This window comes from Mus caroli, chromosome 2 (genome assembly GCF_900094665.2).
Source record: "Mus caroli chromosome 2, CAROLI_EIJ_v1.1, whole genome shotgun sequence".
NCBI classification, from domain to species: domain Eukaryota; kingdom Metazoa; phylum Chordata; class Mammalia; order Rodentia; family Muridae; genus Mus; species Mus caroli.
The window spans coordinates 145,249,556-145,270,508 of NC_034571.1; the positions used below are offsets into that span (position 1 = coordinate 145,249,556).

Below are 20,953 nucleotides of genomic sequence, written 5' to 3' on the forward strand. Positions count from 1 at the left end.
GGCTGGCCTCGAACTCAGAAATCCGCCTGCCTCTGCCTCCCGAGTGCTGGGATTAAAGGCGTGCGCCACCACGCCCGGCTCTAGAAGAAAAGTAATTTTATGGTTGGAAATCACCACAACATGAACTGTGTTAAAGGGTTACAGCATTAGCAAGGTTGAGAACCACTGGTCTAAACTTTTAAAAAGTTTTATTATCAGACTACTAGGTTCTTTCAGTCCAAGAGCTAGGACATCATTAGATAACATCTGAATCCTTAACTGGGTTCCCCTGTTTGCTGGAACCTGTCTATCTGTGGTACCTACCAGTAGCTTTGGCTCATACAGGTGCGTAACTAATACAGTCTCATGTAACCATTTTCACAGTGGACCGCGTGTCCTCCAGGGAAATTTGAATCTGCGTTTCAGGGCATAGTCATTTATACTTACCTCAAGAGTGAACTGTCTTCTTCCCTTTGAGATAATAACTGTTTTGGTTTTTGTTGTTGTTGTTTGTTTCTTGCATTGATACAAGGAACCTCTATGGGGGAAATTTTTGTTGTTTTAAGCCAAATCTAAAATCTAAAGAGATTTTACAACACTGTTGATTAGACTACACCATTCCTCTACTCAAAATTTTCCCGTCCTATTTTCTGTCTTCACTCATAATAAAGGTCAGATTCCCTAATGAGGCTTACAGTACCCTAATTTCATCAGCTCACTCGCTCACTGTTCCCTAAAAGCCCTGGGCTTCATGGGGATCCTGACCGTGCTGGCATTCTTCCTCTCAGGACCGTTCCCTCTGCTCTTTCATCTCAAACACTATCCTCTTTCGTTATGTCTTAACTTATTTTTCTTTCATTTATTACATCTTGACTTCAGTCTCCTCGCCTTCCTCTCCCATTTCCCCTCCCCAGGGATATCCACCAGACATCCTGCCTGCATTTTTTTCCCCTAGATATTCATCACAGTCTGACTGTATGTTATGCATAGATCTCCTTTGGTTAGGGTATAAACGTCCATAAGGGAATGTCTTCTACTTCAGTGAAAGAGACCAAGACAAATCTTGTAAGAGAGAAAACATTTAATTGGGGGCTTGCTTGCAGTTTCAGAGGTTTTAGTTCATTATCATTATGTCAGGGAACATGGTTGCAGGCATTTGAGTAGTAGCTGAGAGCTTTATATCACGTTACGGATGGCTTATTAGTTGTAGTTCTACATTTCTCAGAGCTTGCGTGATTTTATAACTTGAGTTATCAAACAAAAAATATACCTTATGTCATTTCACATAAAAATGCAAGATCCACGTAATATTCTTCCATTTAACCCCTTTATAGTTTTGTGTGTTTATTCATGTATTACAAGCTTGCTATAGCATGCACATTTAGGTTAGTAAACAACTTGCAGGGTTTGATTCTCTTCTTCTGCCACATATGTCTTAGGGAACTCAGGCTCACAAGCTAGATGGCAAGTACTTAATCTGCTGAGCCATCTCCATAGCCAAGATTCTTTTAACTAAAGAAAATTCTAAGCTGAATATTTTTTCCCTTTGAGCATTTCAAAGGTATTAATTAATTCCTTGTCTCCTGATTTGCATGGTTTCTGATAGGAATCTGTGATGAATATTATAGTTGTTCTATTACACTCTGAAGATTTTTTTCATTTTGGGGCTGGAGAGATGGCTCAGCGGTTAAGAGCACTGACTGCTTTCACAAAGGTCCTGAGTTCAAATCTCAGCAACCACATGGTGGCTTACAACCATCTGTAATGAGACACTCTTCTGGTGTGTCTGAAGACAGATTTTAAAAATTTTTTAAAAAAAGATTTTTTTTTCATTTAAAAAAAATGTAATCTTACTATGTATATGAGAAAGGAAAGTGGGGGTGGAGGGGTATGCCACATGGATGCCAGGCAACAGCTTTGTAGAATCAGATGTTTTGAATGTGTTCATGTTTTCTTTAATAGTATGGCTATTTTCTGTCTTTCTGTACTACAGTATTTTATGTGTGTATTTATCACCCAAACCCTAGGTTTGGTACCCAGAATCACAAGAAAATAAATTTCTCATAACTCAGTGATACTACTTGTGCATAACTTAGTGATAGTATTAGCAAGCACAAAACCCTTGCTTTAATCTCTACCACTGAGGGGAAAATTGTTAGTACTTGAGTTGAAACACTGCCAATCTCAGCAGGTTCCCACTACTGTCCGTAGTCCATTGCTCCTCTGTTGACTTGTTTTTGTGAGCATCCTTTAGAGATCTCTTGTAGTACAAACTACTTGGTGTATTTTATTTAAGTCCCTGTTTTTGGATTAATTTCTCACAGGCAGCTTCTTCCCCTTGATGGTATTTCAGTGTCTTAATGATTTGGTTTTGGTGGTTGTTTATTAGATGTTTTAGATTTATTTATTTTATATATGAGTGTTTTTGCAGGTATATTTGTGCGCTATGGAGGTATAAAATCTCATGGACTTCAGATGGTTTTGAGCTACCATGTTGGTGCTGGGGGCCAACTCAGATCCTCTAGGAGAGCATCAAGCCCTCTAACATCTGAGTGTGTAATGATTTATAGTCGATTATGAAAGTTGTCTAATTGTTGTTATTTACAGCTACTCATTTTTTTTCCTCACTTTTGGAGACAGGGTCTCATTATATATTTCTGGCTGTCCTGGAACAATGTGGATCAAGGTGACCAGGCTGTCCTCAAACTCTGCCTCCCAAGTGCTAATAAAGGCATGCACCATCGTGCCTGGCTTAGAGCAGTTTTTAATGTTTGCTTTAGACATTTTTGTTTTTAGTGCTATGAAGTTTGTTGTAGTGTGTGTTTGAATAAATTACTCTTGGGAGACCCACACCTTTGAATTGTAGCTACTTGTTCTAAGGATCATATTTCACCGTGTCAGACCTTCCCATTCTGTCTTCCATACTTCTTGTGATGGTTAATCTTCATTGTCAACTTGACTGGATTTACAATCATCTAGGAGATACACCTCTGGCTGTGCTGAGTGTTTAACAGCTTTTTGAGATATTTGTCTTTGAGTAGGTAGCTTCTTCGTTTTTAGCATCAAGGAATTTTTTTTTCCTTCCTTTTGGGCCTGCCCTTGTTTTCTGTGTCTGGGATATAGGAAGCTTTAATGTTGGGCCTGTCTGCTATATTCAGTGGATGTTCTGTTCCACATTTGTTCATGTTGTGTAAAACTGCTGTAACTCCCTGAGGCAGGAAAGTTTCTTACTGGGTCCAGCTCAGCCTTGGTGGGGACAGATTGACAGCAGACATGGACCTCCATGAGTGTTGATGACTGCCATGGCCATAAGGCTTATTGTATAATAATGCACATATTTTCTTATTCCTCTGAGGAATGTCCTCCCTCTTAATGTTAATAATGACTCCTTGATAATCTGAGATAGCATGGGTCTGGGAGTTAAGGTGTGACTGATGTCTCAGCAAAATGGTAAATGTGAGACGCTCAGGATAGCCCTTAAGGCTATGGAAAAAAAAAAACTCTTAAATACATGAGTTCAAAAATATATAATCTCAACTATGTAAAAAAAATAAGGATACAATATGAATTATGAGGGAATTCACGAATCTAAAGGAATAAAGGCAGCCGAATTAATGAGTCAGCTTGTCAGAAAGATACAAAGACAGACAGATAAAAAGGCAGGCAGATTCCTGAGTTTCAGGACTAGCCTGAGACAGCAAGGATAGGTTCAGGAGTGGTAGAAATGGTTATTTCAGGACCGGGTCCCAACTAGCTAGATTAGTATCTGTGCTTAACAGAGGCAGGCAGATCTCTGAATTCTTTGGCAATGTTGAAAGTAAATGTGTGCAGCTCTCACCTATAAGGGGCTGGAGTCACAGGATTCTGATGTAAATGAGTGGATTGATATGTAAAATAAAAGACTAGGTTTATAAAGAGCTACGCAGGGAAAGTTTTTATAGAACAGCATGAGACCTGCTTGGAGAACTATCTTAAGCAGAAAATACAGAGAGAGCTGTCCAGAAATCTCCAGAAAGAGAGAGAAAGAAGAACAGAGAAAAAGCAGGCTGAGAGTTATCTCCAGCAGAACATAGGTCCACCTTGAACCCATGATTTGATTTCAAGTCATTTAAATGTTTGATCACTCCCAGACACCCCTTCCTCAGACTCCGTCTCCAAGCCAAGGCTGGTCCTTGGCAGTTTCTCAGTTTATTAGGGTCATGAGCTGTAGGTGGCAGCGCATGTAATGTTACATCAGTGGTATTATTCATATGTTTGTCAGGTTTCTCTCCTACTCAATGTATAAAGACAAAATGCTGTGACTTAGCAGGTAATGTATGAGAATCCAGGAATTTAGTGAAAAGACAGTAAGGCGTATGTACAGTGATCATGGGAGATAAGTGTGGTGATATGTGCCTATAAACTCAGTGTTCCGATGGGCCAGAATTGGTTATTTCCATTTTTTGGGCTTATGATGAGGCACATCTTTGTATTTTGGCAGAGCAGAACTACTTAGCTCATGTCTTGTATACAAAAGAAATACAATGTGGCTTCCATAGTCTCCAGGGCATGCCTCCAGTGTTCTCAAACCTCTTACTAGAACATGGTTTTGTTTCCTTCCCAATAGCACCAACACAAAGGATCAATCCTTTATCACTGCTGTTAGTCTTAAGTTCTCAACTGTGGTATGTAGCAATCCTGACTTTCTAATGTTTCCATGACACTATCAGGGTGATAAATTGCAGATCAAAATCAGTTTATATATTTCTCTTACTTGTATATGTCTGTTTTGTCTACTTGGTTCAAACTAAGGTACCCTCCTACTTCCCACCCCACCTTTTTTTCAGGGTCTTGCTCAGGCTGGTCTTAACTTGTGGTTCCTCCTTTTCAGCCTTCTAAATGCTGAGATTACTATGCTCACTTCCACCCTAAATTTTTGGTGAAAATTCACAAATTATACTGTTTTTGAGTTTTTAAAAGTTATATCTACTTACTTATTAGTATTATCACATGTGATAATCACAACAGTTTTTGAAAATCACTTTTTCCTTTTATCCTGTGGGTCCTAGAGATTGAACTTGGGTCCTCAGACTTTGCAGCAGGTGCTCTTATTAAGCCAACACCTGGCCTTTATGTGTGTCTCTATCTTCATGTGATTTTGTTGTTGTTGTTGTGTGTGAGTGTTTTTTACTAGACACAACTTGGAAGAGAACCAGAAGTATATTTGCTATTTGGTTCTGTTTTAAATGGAACTGTTATTAAATTACATTTGTTGTGGCTCTATAGAGTCTTTAGTTTTAGTCAAAAATTGACAGAATGGTTGGGCAGTAGTGGTGCACACCTTTAATCCCAGCAAAGGCAGGCAGATCCCTTCATTCGAGGACAGCCAGGGCTATACAGAGGAACCCTGTATGGAAAAAAAAAGTCAGAATGACTCTTTATATGAATTAACTTGTTTCTGAACCTCAGTCTATGAAGTGATTATTATAGCTAATAGTTAACTGAGCTGTTACAGAATTGAACTCAGCTTTTCATGTGATGTCACTTTTTAAAAAGATACTCAATTTGGAAATAGTTCTAAACTTACCAAAAAAGTGACCTTTATACATTAAATGATACAAAACAGAGTCCTAGCCCATTTACACAGATTAATCTATCAATATTTAGCTCTTGCTAGGACTGAATGTTCAAGCTTTTCACATTTGTTTCTACATTTACTGAGATACGTGATGGTTTTAAAGATCAGTCTGAATCTCACCGTCTTTGTATTTCTTTGACAAAATTCACTTGATTGTGATCTATTTCCCTATTATATTGTTGGATTGAGTTGCCAAAATCTGTTAACAATTTCTGTGTTAACAATACCATGCTATTCTTGTTGAAGACTTGGAAAGTATTGCTTCCTTCAGAGTTTGGTAAAATTCACTAGTTAAGCCATCTGAGCTTAGTGTGAGTCATTTACTTGTTTACAAGGTTCTCATGTAACTCAGGCTGGCCTAGAACTCACTTTGTAACTGAAAATGACATTGAATTTCTGGTCCTCCTGCCTTTACCTCCCAGTTACTGGGATTGTAGGTGTGTACTACCATATTGGTTTTCGGCATTAAACCAGGGGCTTTATTTTTATGCATGTTAGGCAGGTACTCTGCAAACTGAGTTATAATCACAACACATTTAAGTTTTTATTTTTAGACAGAGTCTTAATCATTGTATCCTTGGTGGCTTCGAACTCGATATATAGATCAACTTGGTATTTACCTGAGTCCCTGAAGATTTACTTAGAAATTTCCACCAAAGCTGGGCATGGTGGCTCATGCCTATAACAGCGGTATTTGGGAGGCTTTGTAGTAGTATTGCTGAGAGTTGACAGCTATTTGTCGTAGGGTATGTGTGATTTTGAGTGTTAACTGTAACCACTCACACTCCTAATGTTGGTGGTGATCTTTCTCTGGCTACTCAGGCTAATGCCAATGGTTTCTTTATTTTAGTGGTCTTCTCACAGAAGGAGCAGTTGGTTTTATTTACTTTTTGTCTGGTTGTCTTAACATCATTTTTATTTCTTTGTTCTTAGTCTTGACTTGAATTCAACTTGTTTTCTTTTTCCCCTTTCCAGTGTTTTATGATGGGAGTTGGGTTATTTATTAATGATAGACAACATCTTTCTAAGTTTCTTTGATTTCATTTAACTTATTTAGAAATGTGGTATTTAGTTTCCTAATATTGGTGACTATCCAGAGATCTTTTGATGGAAATATGTAATTACATTGAGGTATGAGATCATGTTATATATGCTCTGAATCTTCTCAATTTTTTTGAGGCTTGTTTATGGCTGATAATTTGTGTTCTCATAAGTGCCTCATAGGCACCTGCGTGTGTGTGCCACTGTTATGGCAACAGTGTAAAAAGTTTTACACTGTGTTTACAACTTGGGGTTAACAGTGTTGTCCAGGTTTTTATTGTCACAGATCGTATAAATTTATAGAGGGCATTGATAATTTGAATTATGTAGTTGGGAAAAATAATAATAATACAAGCCTAGCTACTCCTGATGATAATAATAATAATAATAATAATAATACAAGCCTAGCTACTCCTGAGGTTAAAGCCAGAAAGTTTTGAGTTCAAGACCTGCCTGAATTACATAGTGAGTGAGTCTGTAGCGTTTTGTTGTTTTTTTGTTTGTTTGTTTATTTTTGCAGGAGGGGGTTGCTTTTGAAATTTTGAATTTTTTTTTTTTTTTTTTTTTTTTGGTTTTTCGAGACAGGGTTTCTCTGTATAGCCCTGGCTGTCCTGGAACTCACTTTGTAGACCAGGCTGGCCTCGAACTCAGAAATCCGCCTGCCTTTGCCTCCTGAGTGCTGGGATTAAAGGCGTGCGCCACCACGCCCGGCTTTGAAATTTTTTTATAATACACATAAATACTTTTTGACAAATTTGTCATTTTGAAATGATTGCTTTTGTATCTGGTGGTGGTGTTTGATCTGAAGAGTGTATAGTGTATGTGTGTGCACACATATTTGTGAGCCACTGTCAGAGGTCAATGTTGTGGGTATCTTAAGTGTAATTAGTAGTGGAGGTCCAGGGTGGGTGTTTCTAGGTTTTTTGCCTCTTACCCAGGAAATTAAAAAGAAAGGCTCACACAGATTTGCGAAAGAAGCAAGATTTTTTTTGTTTGTTTGTTTTTTGAGACAGGGTTTCTCAGTATAGCCCTGGCTATCCTGGAACTCACTTTGTAGACCAGGCTGACCTTGAACTCAGAAATTCGCCTGCCTCTGCCTCCCGAGTGCTGGGATTAAAGGTGTGTGCCACCACGCCTGGCCCACAAGATAATTTTGTTGGGAGCAAAGTTGTAGCACAGATTAAAGATAGAGATATTACCAGGATTGACAGCAGACCATGAGTGGAAGCATCAGTGGCTTAGGTGATTGTTTGAGGCTCAAGAAAAGGAAGAGGACATTAATTACTAAGGAGTCAAGTATGGAGAGTTTTCTTTTGAATGATAAATTATGTAACCATTTCTCTACTGTGCACACCCTTTCCTATAATCCTATGACTTTAATCATATGCACATCCAGCTGAGAGCTTAGTTGTAAGATAATGTCCGTATCCCTGGGATTCTCCCAGAAAGGTTAGTAAAGGACGTGATTTTGCCTTACTGTGCATACACCAAAAAGTAGTTCAGGCCAGATTGGCATTTCTATTTTTCATACTCCAGTGTTCTATGAATGTGCTTGATTAGAAACTGTCCACATGTGATTGTTAGTGGGTGTGTGGGGAGAGTATTGTTTAGAGGTGGAAGTAGGGGCAGCCCGATGAAGATGGAGGGCTGAAGAGTTCTGAGCTTGCTGGACATATTGTTTAAAGAAGCGGGTGGGGAGAGTGTGCATAGACAAATGAGCTAAACTGTCTTCTATGCCGTAGTTCCCAATGGCATGACTGCTGTCCACATTAGCTTTAGAAACAGTATTTCCCATTTGAACCTACTTCTCACAGACTGGTTAGAATGGCTAACCTGCTAGTTCCTAGGATCTGCCTGTTGCCAGCCACGCTGGGCTCTAGTTACTCCAGATGCATGTGGCTGTGCCAGGCAAAAAGCCTTAGGGATGGGGAACCAAGCTCAGGTTTTCTTGTTTGTGCAATAGTTTACCAACTGAGCCATCTTCTCTGACTTCCCAGTCTGTACCTTTTCCCAGAAATGGTAACCAGCACTCCTGCTTTTTAAGTGTTTACCCGTGATATATTTTTCTGTCCTTTGACTTTATATTTAAAATGAATGGATTTACAGATAGATATGATATATTATTACTATTTGTTTCTTTTTTTTTTTGACAGTTTTGGTTTTTTACAAGATGAGGTCTCATTAACTCAGGCTGATTTCAGACTTAGAGTGGCCTTCGGCATCCCAAGTACAGAGACTGACAATTTTAATTTTTCTTCTTTTAAGAGAAATGTATGTCAATATTGTGCGTCTGTGTATATGCCACATGTGTGCAGGTGCTGGCAAAGGTCAGAGCCATCCGATGCTGGAGCTGGGCACTAACTCAGGAACCTCTAGAGAAGCAGCAAGGACTCCTAACAGCTGGCAGTCTTTTATGTTTGCCCAAGAAAAACATTATGATGTTCTTTTTTGCCTGTATATAGCTTTCTGGTATCCTTTTCTTTCTGCCAGAGAACTTTTTATTTTGTTATAGCATAGCAGGATCTATGGTATATTTTAAAGCTTTGGGTATTTGAAAAAATGTTTTCCCCTATAGGCTGTCTTTGATTGATAGAGAACTTTTATGTGGACTTTTTTTTTTTTTTTTTTTTTTTTATTTTTTTTTTTTTTTTTTTTTTTTTTTTTTTAAGACTTTGTACCATGGCTTCTGTGACCTGATGAGAAATCTTGTTTTAATTGTTCTCAATGCATCTTTTTGGCCTTCCTGGTTAATTTTAAGATGGGAAAAAAAAAAAGGCTCAGCATTAAAGCATACTTGCTGCTCTTGTAAAAGACTCAGATTCAGTTCTAGTACCCACATGGGGGTTCATAACCATCTGTAACTCCAGTTGCAGGAGACAGCAGGTACATATACGTGGGGCACAGATATAAATGCAGATAACATATGCATACACATAAAAGTATAGAATTTTAAAGTGTGTGTGCACATGTGTGTGTGGGCAGATTGCTTGTTGCTGGTACTTATATGCCACTTTGCATGTTGTAGGTTAGAGACAACTTGAGAGATTTGGTTCTCTCCATCTTACGAGTTCCAGGATGGTGCTCAGTGGCAGATACCTTTTTATGGAGGCTCAGCTATATTGCTCCACCCCACAGGATTTTCTTAATTTTTTTTTTTTACAATCTGATTGTGATGCAGTTTAGCATAGTTTGCTTTCTATTTCTTGGTCTAGATTTTATTTCCCTCCTTGAGTGGCATTGGTTAATCCTTGATATTCTGGATCCACTTCTGCTCCATTTAGGACTTAATGACATAATGTTGGATGTTTGAAATTGTCCCACAACTTCTTATCTGCTGTAATTTTGTTTTAAACTTTTTTTTCTATTGTGGGATGTTCCTGCTAATACATTTTTGTCAGTAGTGTTTAATCTGTTAACTCCATCCACGTATACTTTGCCCAAAGGTATTCAGGTACACTTGTATGCCTGTAGAAGCCAAAGAAGAATTTTGGGTTTCTTTCCTCTTGTGCCATCCTCACACCCTGCCCCAAACCACACCCTAGCCCTGGAGCTCTACATGTGAAACTTGCCTGGCTGGCCAGTGAGTCCCAGGGCTCTACCTCTCTTCATGTCCCCAGAACTGAGGTCTTAGGTGCATGCCACCTACCTTACCTGGGTTTATTGTTTGCTTGGTTTTGAGACAAGGTCTCACTATGTATATTTTACTGGCCTGGAAGTCTAAATGTAGATAAGTCAGGCTCACCCTCTAACTCTCAGAGACCTGCCTTTAGCTTCAGAGTTTAAAAGTTGTCTTGGAAGTATGGTTGGGTCTTTTGTCTTTTTTAACTTGGTCCTTGTAATAGAATTCAGGCCTTTACTGACTGCACTGTTCCCAAATCCCCAGTTTTTAAAAAACCAAAACAAAACATTTTGCCCCCTAGAAATTCAGTTTATTGTTTCCCTGTCTGTCTAATGGGACACTGCTGAACACCTGATATAGTTATGGTTGCACTGTTTCCCCCTCTCCTCCTATCTTATTTTCTTTAGTTCTAGGGGTGGTATAGGTGGGGTGGGACCTCCCAGCCTGGCCTCTTAAGTCACTACATAATTGAGAATGACCTTGAACTTCAGATTTCACTGCCTCTTAGAGTACTGGGATTTTAAACATGTGGCTAGTTTATGTGGTACTGATAAGTAAACCCAGGGCTTTGTGTGCTAGGCAACTTTGCCAACTGAACTACATTCCAGCCCTTAAATTGTATTCTTTCTGCAGTGCGTTTGATGAGGAATTTCACAGTTTAAAATTGTCAGCTCTTCTGTTTCCTTGGTGCTTTTTGCATTTGTTTCTCTGTAGTGAAACTGCATTGCCTTTATGTCTGGCTAAAACTGCATAAAGTCTGTTCTTCAGTTTTAACTTTGTGAAACACCCTGTACAAGGAAAAATGACCTCAGAATGTCGGTGTGCTGTAGGGTTGATACAGTCATTGACAAAGTGCACTTGCTAACTGAAGCTTCATGTTTTATCTTTAGACTTAAATTATGCCCTCTGTGCCTTTCATTTTGGAATTGTTGGCCCACTGGTGTGCCTGACTCCCTGCTTCTCAGCCCTCTACCCTCTTGTTTGGGATGGGGGTGGGGGCTGTTTGGTTTTGGTGTATGTGTTGAGACAATTTTAGCTATATAGTTCAAATTAGTACAGCATTAAAGGTCCTCCTGCCTCAGCTTCTCTAGTGATGGAGTACAGTATAGGTACATGCTTCCACACTTTACTCTGTGTTAGCTGTGCAACAAGCCATCCCACAACTTAATGTGTAGAACAACCTGTTAGTTTACTTACACTTCTTTGGTTGCTTGGTCTGGTTACCTACTAGCACAGATGATCTGGAAGCTAGATGAGTTAGAAAGATCTCTCAAATGATCTCTGATAACCTTTGTCCTTGAGTATCCTCTTTCCTATGGAGGAGGGTGGTTGTAATTTGTGTTCAGCAATAGGATAAGCAAAGGTTTAGAGGCTTTGCACATTTGGTTGACTGTAACCCAAAGATGTTTGTCTGGGTAGGCCTGAATCAACCTGAATCAATTATATGTGGGTCTGATGTTCAGAGATGGAAGATTTGAACAAGTCTGCTGGCTTTGAAGATGTGTGTTGGCATGCGAGAAGCCAAGTGGCAAGGACTGAAACACTGAGAGCAGAAAGTCAAGTCTTCACCAACAGTCCTGGGAGTGACTTTAGTCCTATAATACAAAATTCTCTACAGTAACTATGTACATACATTTCGAGAGGTCCTGAGCTCCAGGAAGGAGGTAACCTCTACTGACGCCTGACTTGAACTTTGTGCACCCCTCAGCAGAAGCTCCAGCCATGCTTGGGCCCATAATTCTTGTCCCCTAGAAAACTGAGATAATAAAAATGTTGTGTTTAGGTCTGTGGTAATATGTCATGTGAGGTAGCATGTAATAGCCCTCTTCCCTTGTATGCTTGTTGGCTAGAGCTACTGGGAAACTGCCACATGAATCACTAAAAGGTTCCTACTGTCTGCAAGAGAGCAAGCCCCCATATGTACATCTTAAGCCTCTGTGTCAAACAGCGTAGTTTACAGCCAAAGATGGTTTGGATTCCCCATATCTGACAGTTCTCACTATGGAGGTGGGGAGTGGAGAGATCTTTGCTGTGGAATAGGGATAGGCCAGCTATAATAGAGCATCCTTAGTGTGTTGTGCTTCTGCAGCAAGGAATTAGTTATCTGGTCCAAAACCAAAAATTGTCAAGGGTGAGCAGCCTACCTACATCAATCTGTTGGTCATATCAGCTCCATAGAGCAGCAAGACATTTCTTTTTCTGAGAGGAATTGCAGTCATATTATAGAATAGAACATTGTCAGAACCGTTCTTAAAACTTACCATGTGACTTTTGCCATTCAGTGTGCTGAATGTGAGATTTATCTATTGCTGTTGGATATAATAGTTCACTGTTACTACTTAGTAGGATTCTGTTATAATGACTTGATAGGTATTGATCCACTCAAGAAAGAACATTTGGGTTTTATACCTTTGGATTATTTTATTTATTTTGATTTTTTTTCAAGACAGGGTTTCTTTGTGTAGCCCTGGTTGCCCTGGGACTAACTCTTTAGACCAGGCTGGCCTCGAACTCCCAAGTGCTGGGATTAAAGGCGTGCACCACCACTGCTCTGCTTACCTTTGGATTATTACAAGATTCTATGACTATCTCTTTACCAGTCTTGTATGGAAACACACTTTTGTTTTTCCAAGAACAAAGTGGTATTAAATGGCCAAGCTGTATGGTAGGGATACATTTAACTTCATTGTGTGTATGTACGATGTATATGACTGTGTATTTCTTTGTGTGCATGTATGCAAACAGGTATAAAGCATCTGTGTATGTGTGTGCAGCCAGAAGTCAGTGTCAGGTTCCTTCAGCCATGGCTCTCTACCCCAATCTGGAACTCACTGCATCATGTAGACTTGTTGGTTAATGGGCTCCAGGAATCCACCTGTTTCTTCTGCCTCCCAAGCCATGAGATTCAGACCTGCAAAAGCAAATGTTTGCCTACTGAGCCATCTCTCCTGTTCTACATTTAACTTAAAACAAAGTAAAACTTTATTTCTATAAGGGAATCAGAAAGATAGCAGTATTCTTATATATTCTCTACATAGCTCTCTCCAGTATAAATGTGGCCCAAAGAGTGGCTCACGCCTTTAATCCTAGCACTTGGGAGGCAGAGGCAGGCGGATTTCTGAGTTCGAGGCCAGCCTGGTCTACAAAGTGAGTTCCAGGGCTATACACAGAAACCCTACTTGGGAGGCAGAGGCAGGCGGATTTCTGAGTTTGAGGCCAGCCTGGTCTACAAAGTGAGTTCCAGGGCTATACACAGAAACCCTATCTCAAAATAAATAAATAAATAAATAAATAAATAAATAAATAAATAAATAAATGTGAGTTCCAGGGCTATACACAGAAACCCTATCTCAAAATAAACAAACAAACAAACAAATAAATATTAAAAGTGTACATATCTCAGGATAGCTATTAATGGTGCCTAAGACATTTATAGACCACAGTGTCTTCTCACACTGTCACAGGTTGGGCACATAATTGCAGTACATTTAAACTAAGAAGTTCACACTGGTACAGCACTGCTACTTCCAGAAGAGCCTTCTCGAGTCAGTCCATCTGTGTGTTCTTGTTAAGAACACAGCATTGGATGCAGTGCTGCGTTCAATTGTTTTGTCTCCTTATCTAAGAGCTCTTGCCTATGAGTCATATTCATATCCATAATTTACTAGCTATATATCCTTTTATTTGAAGCCTTGTAACAATCAAAACTTTTAGGTTATCATTTTATTATGGGCACTTCAGAGTGTCCTGGTGTGTTTGTGGGAGGCAGAAGACAACTTGAAGGAGTTGAGTCTGTGTTGTATGGAACCTGGGAATTAACTCAGGTTGCCATGTTTGGTTGGAAAGTGCCTCTACTTACTGAGTTATCTCTCTCTCAAAACTAGTCTCTAAATTTACTAATGTTAGGCTTTGTGTCTGGTTTCTTGCTTAAAATAATACTTTTATGATTCACTTGTAGGCTGAGAGTGAAGGTGGACTCCTGTAATCCCAATTCTTCAAGGGCTGAAGCTAACCTGGTATACATAGTGAGATCTACCCTGACTTAACATGGAAACAAATGTAATTATGTTGTTGTAGGAATGACTTTTGTTCCTTAAAATAAATAGATCAGGTAGGTGATAGGTAGATAGGAAGGTAAGTAGAGGTTGGGACTAGAGAAAAGTTTAAGAATGCATTCTGTTATTGCAGAGGACCTGAGTTAGGTCCCCAGTTCTTACTGACTCTAAGTACAGGTCAAGGGATCTGACACCTTCCTCTTGCTTCTTCGTGGGCACCGTACTCACATAAACACACATGTAATTGAAAATAAAAATAACCTTTTTGTTGTGGTGGTGGTGGTGTTTTGTGGGTTTTTTTCGAGACAGGGTTTTTCTGTCTAGATCTGGCTGTCCTGGAATTTACTCTGTAGACCAGGACAGCTTCAAACTCAGAGATCTGCCTTCCTGGCTGGGATCAGTGGCATGTGCCACCAGCCCAGCTTTTTCTTAGAATGCTGATTTGGCCCTTAAATAGTGTCTAAAGCCTGGTGTAATGCATGCTTAATCCCAGCTGAAAATGAGACTAAGGCAGAAAGAAGGTTGTGAGTTCAAAATCAGCTTGGTTTATACAGGGAGACCCTATCTCAAAAACAAAAACCAAGGTTTCGAGAAATGGCTTTAGCAGTTAAGAGCACTTGTTACTCCTGCAGAGAACCAGGGTTCATTCCCGGCATCCACATGGTAAATCCTCTTTAACTCCTAATTCCAAAGGATCTGCTGCCTTCTGCCTTGGGCACTATAGGAACATGATAGACATATATGCAGACAAATGCCCATAACGTATAAAAATATTTTTTCAGAAAATTCTTATTTAAGTTTCTGAATGTAGGGAAATACAGGTATGACTATATCAATTTCTTTTCTGCTCTTCTTAGTATTTGTGTCATTTCTGGGTTGGTTTCAATAATTCTATAAGGATAATTTTTTAATATACAGATATATCTTTGTATACCTAATGATTTTTTAATTGGATATATGATGGTGCAAATTTACCTTTTGGGTGTTATATGTTAATATTTCTAAGGTTTAAGGAAAAAACCCATCTTTGTTATTGGGAAATTGGGAAGATGGCTTACTTGTTCTGTCTTGGAGGGTACTCAGGTTCAGTTCTCAGAGACCATATGATGGCTCACAACCACCTTTAATTTCACTTCTGTAGGGTTGGCCTCCAAAGGCAGCAGACATGCACACAGTGTACAAACCATACATACAAGCAAAACATTCGTTAGACTTTTAAAATCTTCAAAAACAAAAATTAAAAGATTTATTAAGTTATGTGAGAACTGCTGCAGAGTTTATAAGGTCTCTGGCTAAGAAGAAGTGTGCCTGAAGCTCATTTAAGGGCAGGAGTTTCCTTGCTTCGAAAGTAGCTCCTTTTGTGAATCTTGAGACTGTTTTTGACATTTCTGCTCTGAGTAATGAACCACACTATGTGAGGTCTTGTATAAGGCCAACCACTGTTCTGTACTTCCTTTGACTTAAGTGAAATCTTGGGTAATTTCACTATACTTGTGAACAACACCACATTTGATAGCTTTTCTCTGTAACTCTCTGCAGCTGTCTCCTGTGGTATCCTGTCCTGTAAACGCTGGCTACCTGAGTCTTTCTGCTATCCCAGCTTTTTTTCTTCCAGTTAGGGCATCCAACACCCTTCTGCATAGTGCCTTTGAAAGTCTGTCCGGACAGTAATTGACAGTTATGAACTCATGTCCAGCCAGGATCTATCTTGTCTTTAGAAAATATGCTGCGATTATATCATGTGGCTGAACCTTTCTTTTTGAGAACTGTCATAGTCATAGCATGCAAAACAATGCAGACCTTGCTTAATGTAGTGTACTATCAATTAAATGTACCTTCTTGAAGGCTTTTAAAAACCTATTATAGTGTTATTACTTTTGGTACTTTGCCTGTAAACTATGGTAATGTTACCAGGAATAAAAAATTAAGGAACTTAACCTACACAAAAGAGTGGGTATGGCAATGCCTGCTTGTAATTCCAGCACTAGGGAGGCTGAGACTGGTGAGTCCTTGGAGCTTGCTGACTACCTAGCCAGCCTAACCAAATTGAAAAGCTCTAGATTTGATGAGAGAGACAGTCTTGGTGGAGGAGGGTGGAGGAGCCAGTGAGACGGCTTAGTGGGGCTGAGGTATAAAAGGACTTGCTACATAAACCTGATGACCTGAGCTTTATCCCTGGAACCCACATGAAGGCAGAATGAGAGAACAACCTTCCGAATGTCGTCTGACTTGTACATCTTCCATGGCATGGATGTGTACACACATACACACACACACATACACACTCTCTCTCTCTCTCACTCTCTCTCTCTCTCTCTCACACACACACACACACACACACACACACACACGCACATGCACAGGTGCAGGGTTGGCTGAGGGGAAGGAGAGGAAAATTAAAACAGTGGAGAGCAACTCTGGCAATCAGCTGTGCACATAAACATATCTAAAAGACAAACAAAAGTATGTTTATTGTTTAGTCCATCCTTCCACCTTTTATAATTATTCCTATTATTGTCACTACCCCAACATCCTTCAGGGCCTTCTTTTTAGCCCTCTTGGACTCTGTTTATTCTCCTGTAGTAATTGTCATCTGGAAATTTACTGCTTCCATATGCTAACCTAGGCCTAGTCCTAGGAGCGTCTAGTCTCAATACTATCTAATTTAGGTCTAGAATGTTTTAAGCCTCTGAGATTTACTGCTGAATCCACTCACCCTTTCTGGGCTCCTTCTGATTTCTTATTGGCTGGTTCAACTCAGTTGTTCTGGCTCAAACTCCTCTCCAAGATGACTGATTCAATCTGGCTTCTTCTTCAGCTTTTGGCTGAATTGTTCTGCTTGGCTTCTAACTAGCAATCTATTCTAATCTTCTGGCTCCTTCTCATGCTCTGTTTCATTCTGTCTTCACCTATGGCTAGCTTGTTCCCTCTCTGCAATCTGTCTCTGTACAACTGTCCCGGTAAAACTGTTTCTTTCCTCTTTTCTCTTGGCAATGCTCGCTCTCGAGTAGCCTCTCTTTTTCTGTGTATTCTCATGAGAGTTGAGCATATGCTATTCAGTCAAGTCTTTCTCCAGTTCATCCCTTTGCCTCTTAGAGATCGTTTTTGGATGTGGTGCTTCCTTCTACAAACTAATTTAACTTCACTGTTTGGGATTAAAGATTAAAGGTGCGTGCTAAGGCTGTCTGTATTCTAGCCAGAGTAGCCATGTTGCTGGATTAACATCCCTCTATATTGACTTTCTAAACTGGATTGGCACTCCTCTTCTCCCATGGATGGGCATTTCACCTATTTATGTTTTGTCCTTTATAAACAACCTCCTTGAGATACATGTTTAGGCGTTTCATCCTTTTTAGGCTCTGACTTCTGCATGATGCCAAATTTACACCCTTGCTCTGAGCCACTTAGTAGAAGTGAAGACTAGATTAGGGAAGAAAATAGCAAGAGTTCTCAATTTAAAATTTGATTTAGCCTTTTGGGTTTTTGTTTGTGGAATTGAAATATATACATACTCACACACTCTGTGTTGTATTGTGCAGACTGAGATTGTGTTCTGTCTGTGGCTCTTAGGAAGAAGTCAGATGGCTGCTTATTCTCTGCCTGACCCAGGCTTTCTCACTGTGCTGGGAACTGGGCTGATCATCTAAGTGCCATTGTCCTATGGAGCTGTTATATAAACTTGCAGCATTATCATTCATATTGTGGAGTATTATGCAACTGAGAAGAAAATTATGAAGTTGCCAATGAAATCATAATTCCCAGAATATATTTTTTAAAACAAAAATGCAGAGTATTATCTACAGTAGGCATTTCAGGGAGTGTATGACTAGAAATGGAAACAGAATAAAATCGATGGGTACATTATCCATGCACAAAAATGTACAAGAAAAAGCAAGCAGTGCAATAGGCCCTGGTTGGGTCGAATGAAGACGTGGAGTGAGATGGTGAAGGAGGGAAGGGACCAGTGACACTTCTTTAAATACTCTAAATATAGCCTGGGTTATGATGTTGATGCATGTCTATAATCCCAGCTATTGGGAGGTAGAGGCAGGCAGGAGTAGGCAGGAATTTGAGGCCAGCTGAGTTCCAGGACAAACAGGGCTACACGGAGAAACCCTGTCACAAAAAAGAAAGAAAAAAGAAGAGAGAGAATAAAAAAAACAAACTATTTTTTGAAGAGCCCAGTGTTCCCAGCACCTGTAAATTTCTTTGGCTGTGTAGCCATCATACTGATTTTTCTCCCTCTCCCCTCCCCTCCCTTCGAGATATAGGCCTCAGGCTGTGTTTGTCATTCCTCTTGTTTCTAGTATGGAGCTCTTGCAGGGGATGCCAGCCCTCCCTGTGTGCCCAGACTGAGGGGTTGGTTTCCCTGAGGCAGGACTTTCATTGCTGACCCAGGCAGATTGGAGGTAGTTGGTTACTTTGTTGGCATTCACATAGCTGTTTTCTTAGTATTAAATGTTTATTATTTTATGTGTATGGATGTTTTGCCTGCACACACATCTTTGTGCTGCTTTTCATGCCTGCTGCCTGTAGATGCTAAAAGATGACATCAAATCAACTGGAACAAGAGCTCCAGACTGTTGGGAGCCGGCATATGGTTGCTGGCAATCAAATCTGTGTCCTTGGGAAGAGCAGTCAGTGCTCCTAGCCATCGTGCCTTCTACAGCCCTCATGTGACAGGCCTTCCTTTATCTGCATCTTGGAAAGTCTCTTCACTTTTCTCCTTTTCTCTCCTAGAGCTCCTAAGATTCAATTTGTTGTAGTTTCTGTGCACATTCTCTGTGTAATTCATTTATGCAGAACACATGTGAATAGAGTTGCTTTTTGAGAAACAGGTATGTGGGGGAGGTGAGCTGTGATTCCACACCTTTTTATTCTGTGTTCTACACTGTGTTAGGAGTTTGGGACGGAGGCCCGAAGTTTTACCTTTGCTTAATTTTTAAAAGGTGAGTTTTATTTTTAATTATGGGCCTGTGCACATGAATGTGCATTCCAGGAGAAGCCAGAGGCTTCAGATCCCCTGCAGCGGGAGTTGGGGGAGTTGTGAGCCACCTGACCTGAGTGCTAGGATCAGAACGCTGGCTCTCTTCTACAAGCACTAGTCCCTTACCAATGAGCCATCTCTGCAAACCTTGACTTTACTTATATTTCATTCTCCAGAACTGCCTTTGAGAGAGGTGCCTGTGTATGACATGTCCTCTGTATTTTGAAATTGCATAATATAATATGAAACAGATCTTTTATTCCTTAGAGTGGGCCTCTTGCTATAATTATAAAACCTGGAAACTTGGGTCTTTTCGTTTGGGTACAGTTTTCAGGTTTTTGTTTTGTTTGTTTTATGTGGGAGTCAGTTCTCTCCTTCTACCCACAGCTGTTTCCTTGGCCTTTGAGTATAATTTCTTAAGGGTTTTTTATTATTTTTTTTGTTATTTGTTTTTATTTTTAATTTTGTGTTTTTAGGTTTACTTATTTTATGTGAATAAGTGTTTTGCTTATATGTATGTCTATGTATCATATACATCCTGAATGTGGAATTTAGTACAGATGTGACCTGCCAATGTGAATGCTAGGATCGAACCAGGGTCCTCTGCAAGAACAAAAGCTTTTAATCATTGTATTATCTTTACAGTCAGTTCTCTGAGAGATAGTACAGTATCTCTGATAACCTGCTTTTAGATCCCAGCATGTGTGTTTATGCTGCTTCATGATTTCCAAAGCATCCTGTGCTTGGGGCTCTTAGAGAATGTTTACTGTGATGATTTATCCTCTTTCTTTCAGCTTCTACTTTTGTTTAATTTTGGACATCTTTCCTCTAACAGCTGTGCTTGAATATCTGCTAGTCCTTGGTGAGTCCTTCATACTGAGAACTGATGGGCTCTGTGCTGTAAGCACTGAGTGACCAGAATAAATAGAAACCTACATGGTTGGGGGTGTGTCCATGGTTATTTGTGATTGAAGATGTGCTCTGTTAATTTTTTCAAGAGAAGGAACAATTTGGTACTTTGCTGCTGTTTGTTTCTGTCTCCACCTCTGTCTCTGGTACTAGGGATTGAACCTAGAACCTTGCATACTCCTTACCCTTGCTCCCTGCTCCCCTGCCTCAGCCTCTGTAGTAGCTGGGAATACAGGCTTAGGCCACTAGACCTGGCAGTCCTTTGAGTGCTTGGTAGTCAGCAAAGACCAGGTAAGGTGGTTTGGGGCTCTCTGGAAGCCCCCCGGGCACACAGCTATTGCGTATACTGATTGCCTTTGCTCCTGTTCACAATGTGGCACTTTACCTCCCTTGGGTTGTGCCTTTTGTCTTCTCTGTCAGAATTTCTTGAATTCAGACTAACTAGAATATAAATAAATCAGTTTTTCCAGAGCTGAAAGAGTATTGCTTGAGTGGCAGAGGTGATCTGAGGAATTGGCTTGTCCAAAATAATAGCAAGTTCTCATTTTTGGCAGCCCTGTGTTTTATTTCTGTCTGCAGTCGTTCGTGATATTTCCCTGTGCCCTGGGGCTGTTGCACTTCTGTCTGGCTTATTGTTAGTGGTTCTCCTCTGTTGCATTAGACTTTGACTTTTCTTCCCCCACTGAATCTCTTTTCCTCTGCCAGCATCTTCTAGATTCTGTATTCACTCTGCCGTCTTTTACTTC

At 40.0% G+C, this 20,953-nt stretch overlaps 1 protein-coding gene across 4 annotated transcripts in view; it reads left to right on the plus strand.

Moving 5' to 3' along the window:
* Asxl1 (ASXL transcriptional regulator 1) overlaps positions 1-20,953 on the plus strand; it is a 62,118-nt gene that overhangs the window by 22,445 nt on the left and 18,720 nt on the right. Inside the window, exon 5 of one of the 4 annotated variants that reach the window (XM_029470898.1) lies at positions 14,215-14,581. The exons of the other annotated variants lie outside the window; for them this stretch is intronic. Coding sequence (XP_029326758.1) covers positions 14,215-14,241 — 27 coding nt within the window. The 3' untranslated portion in view covers positions 14,242-14,581. Of the gene's footprint in view, positions 1-14,214; positions 14,582-20,953 lie in introns of those variants that run through there. 4 annotated transcript variants of the gene reach the window in all.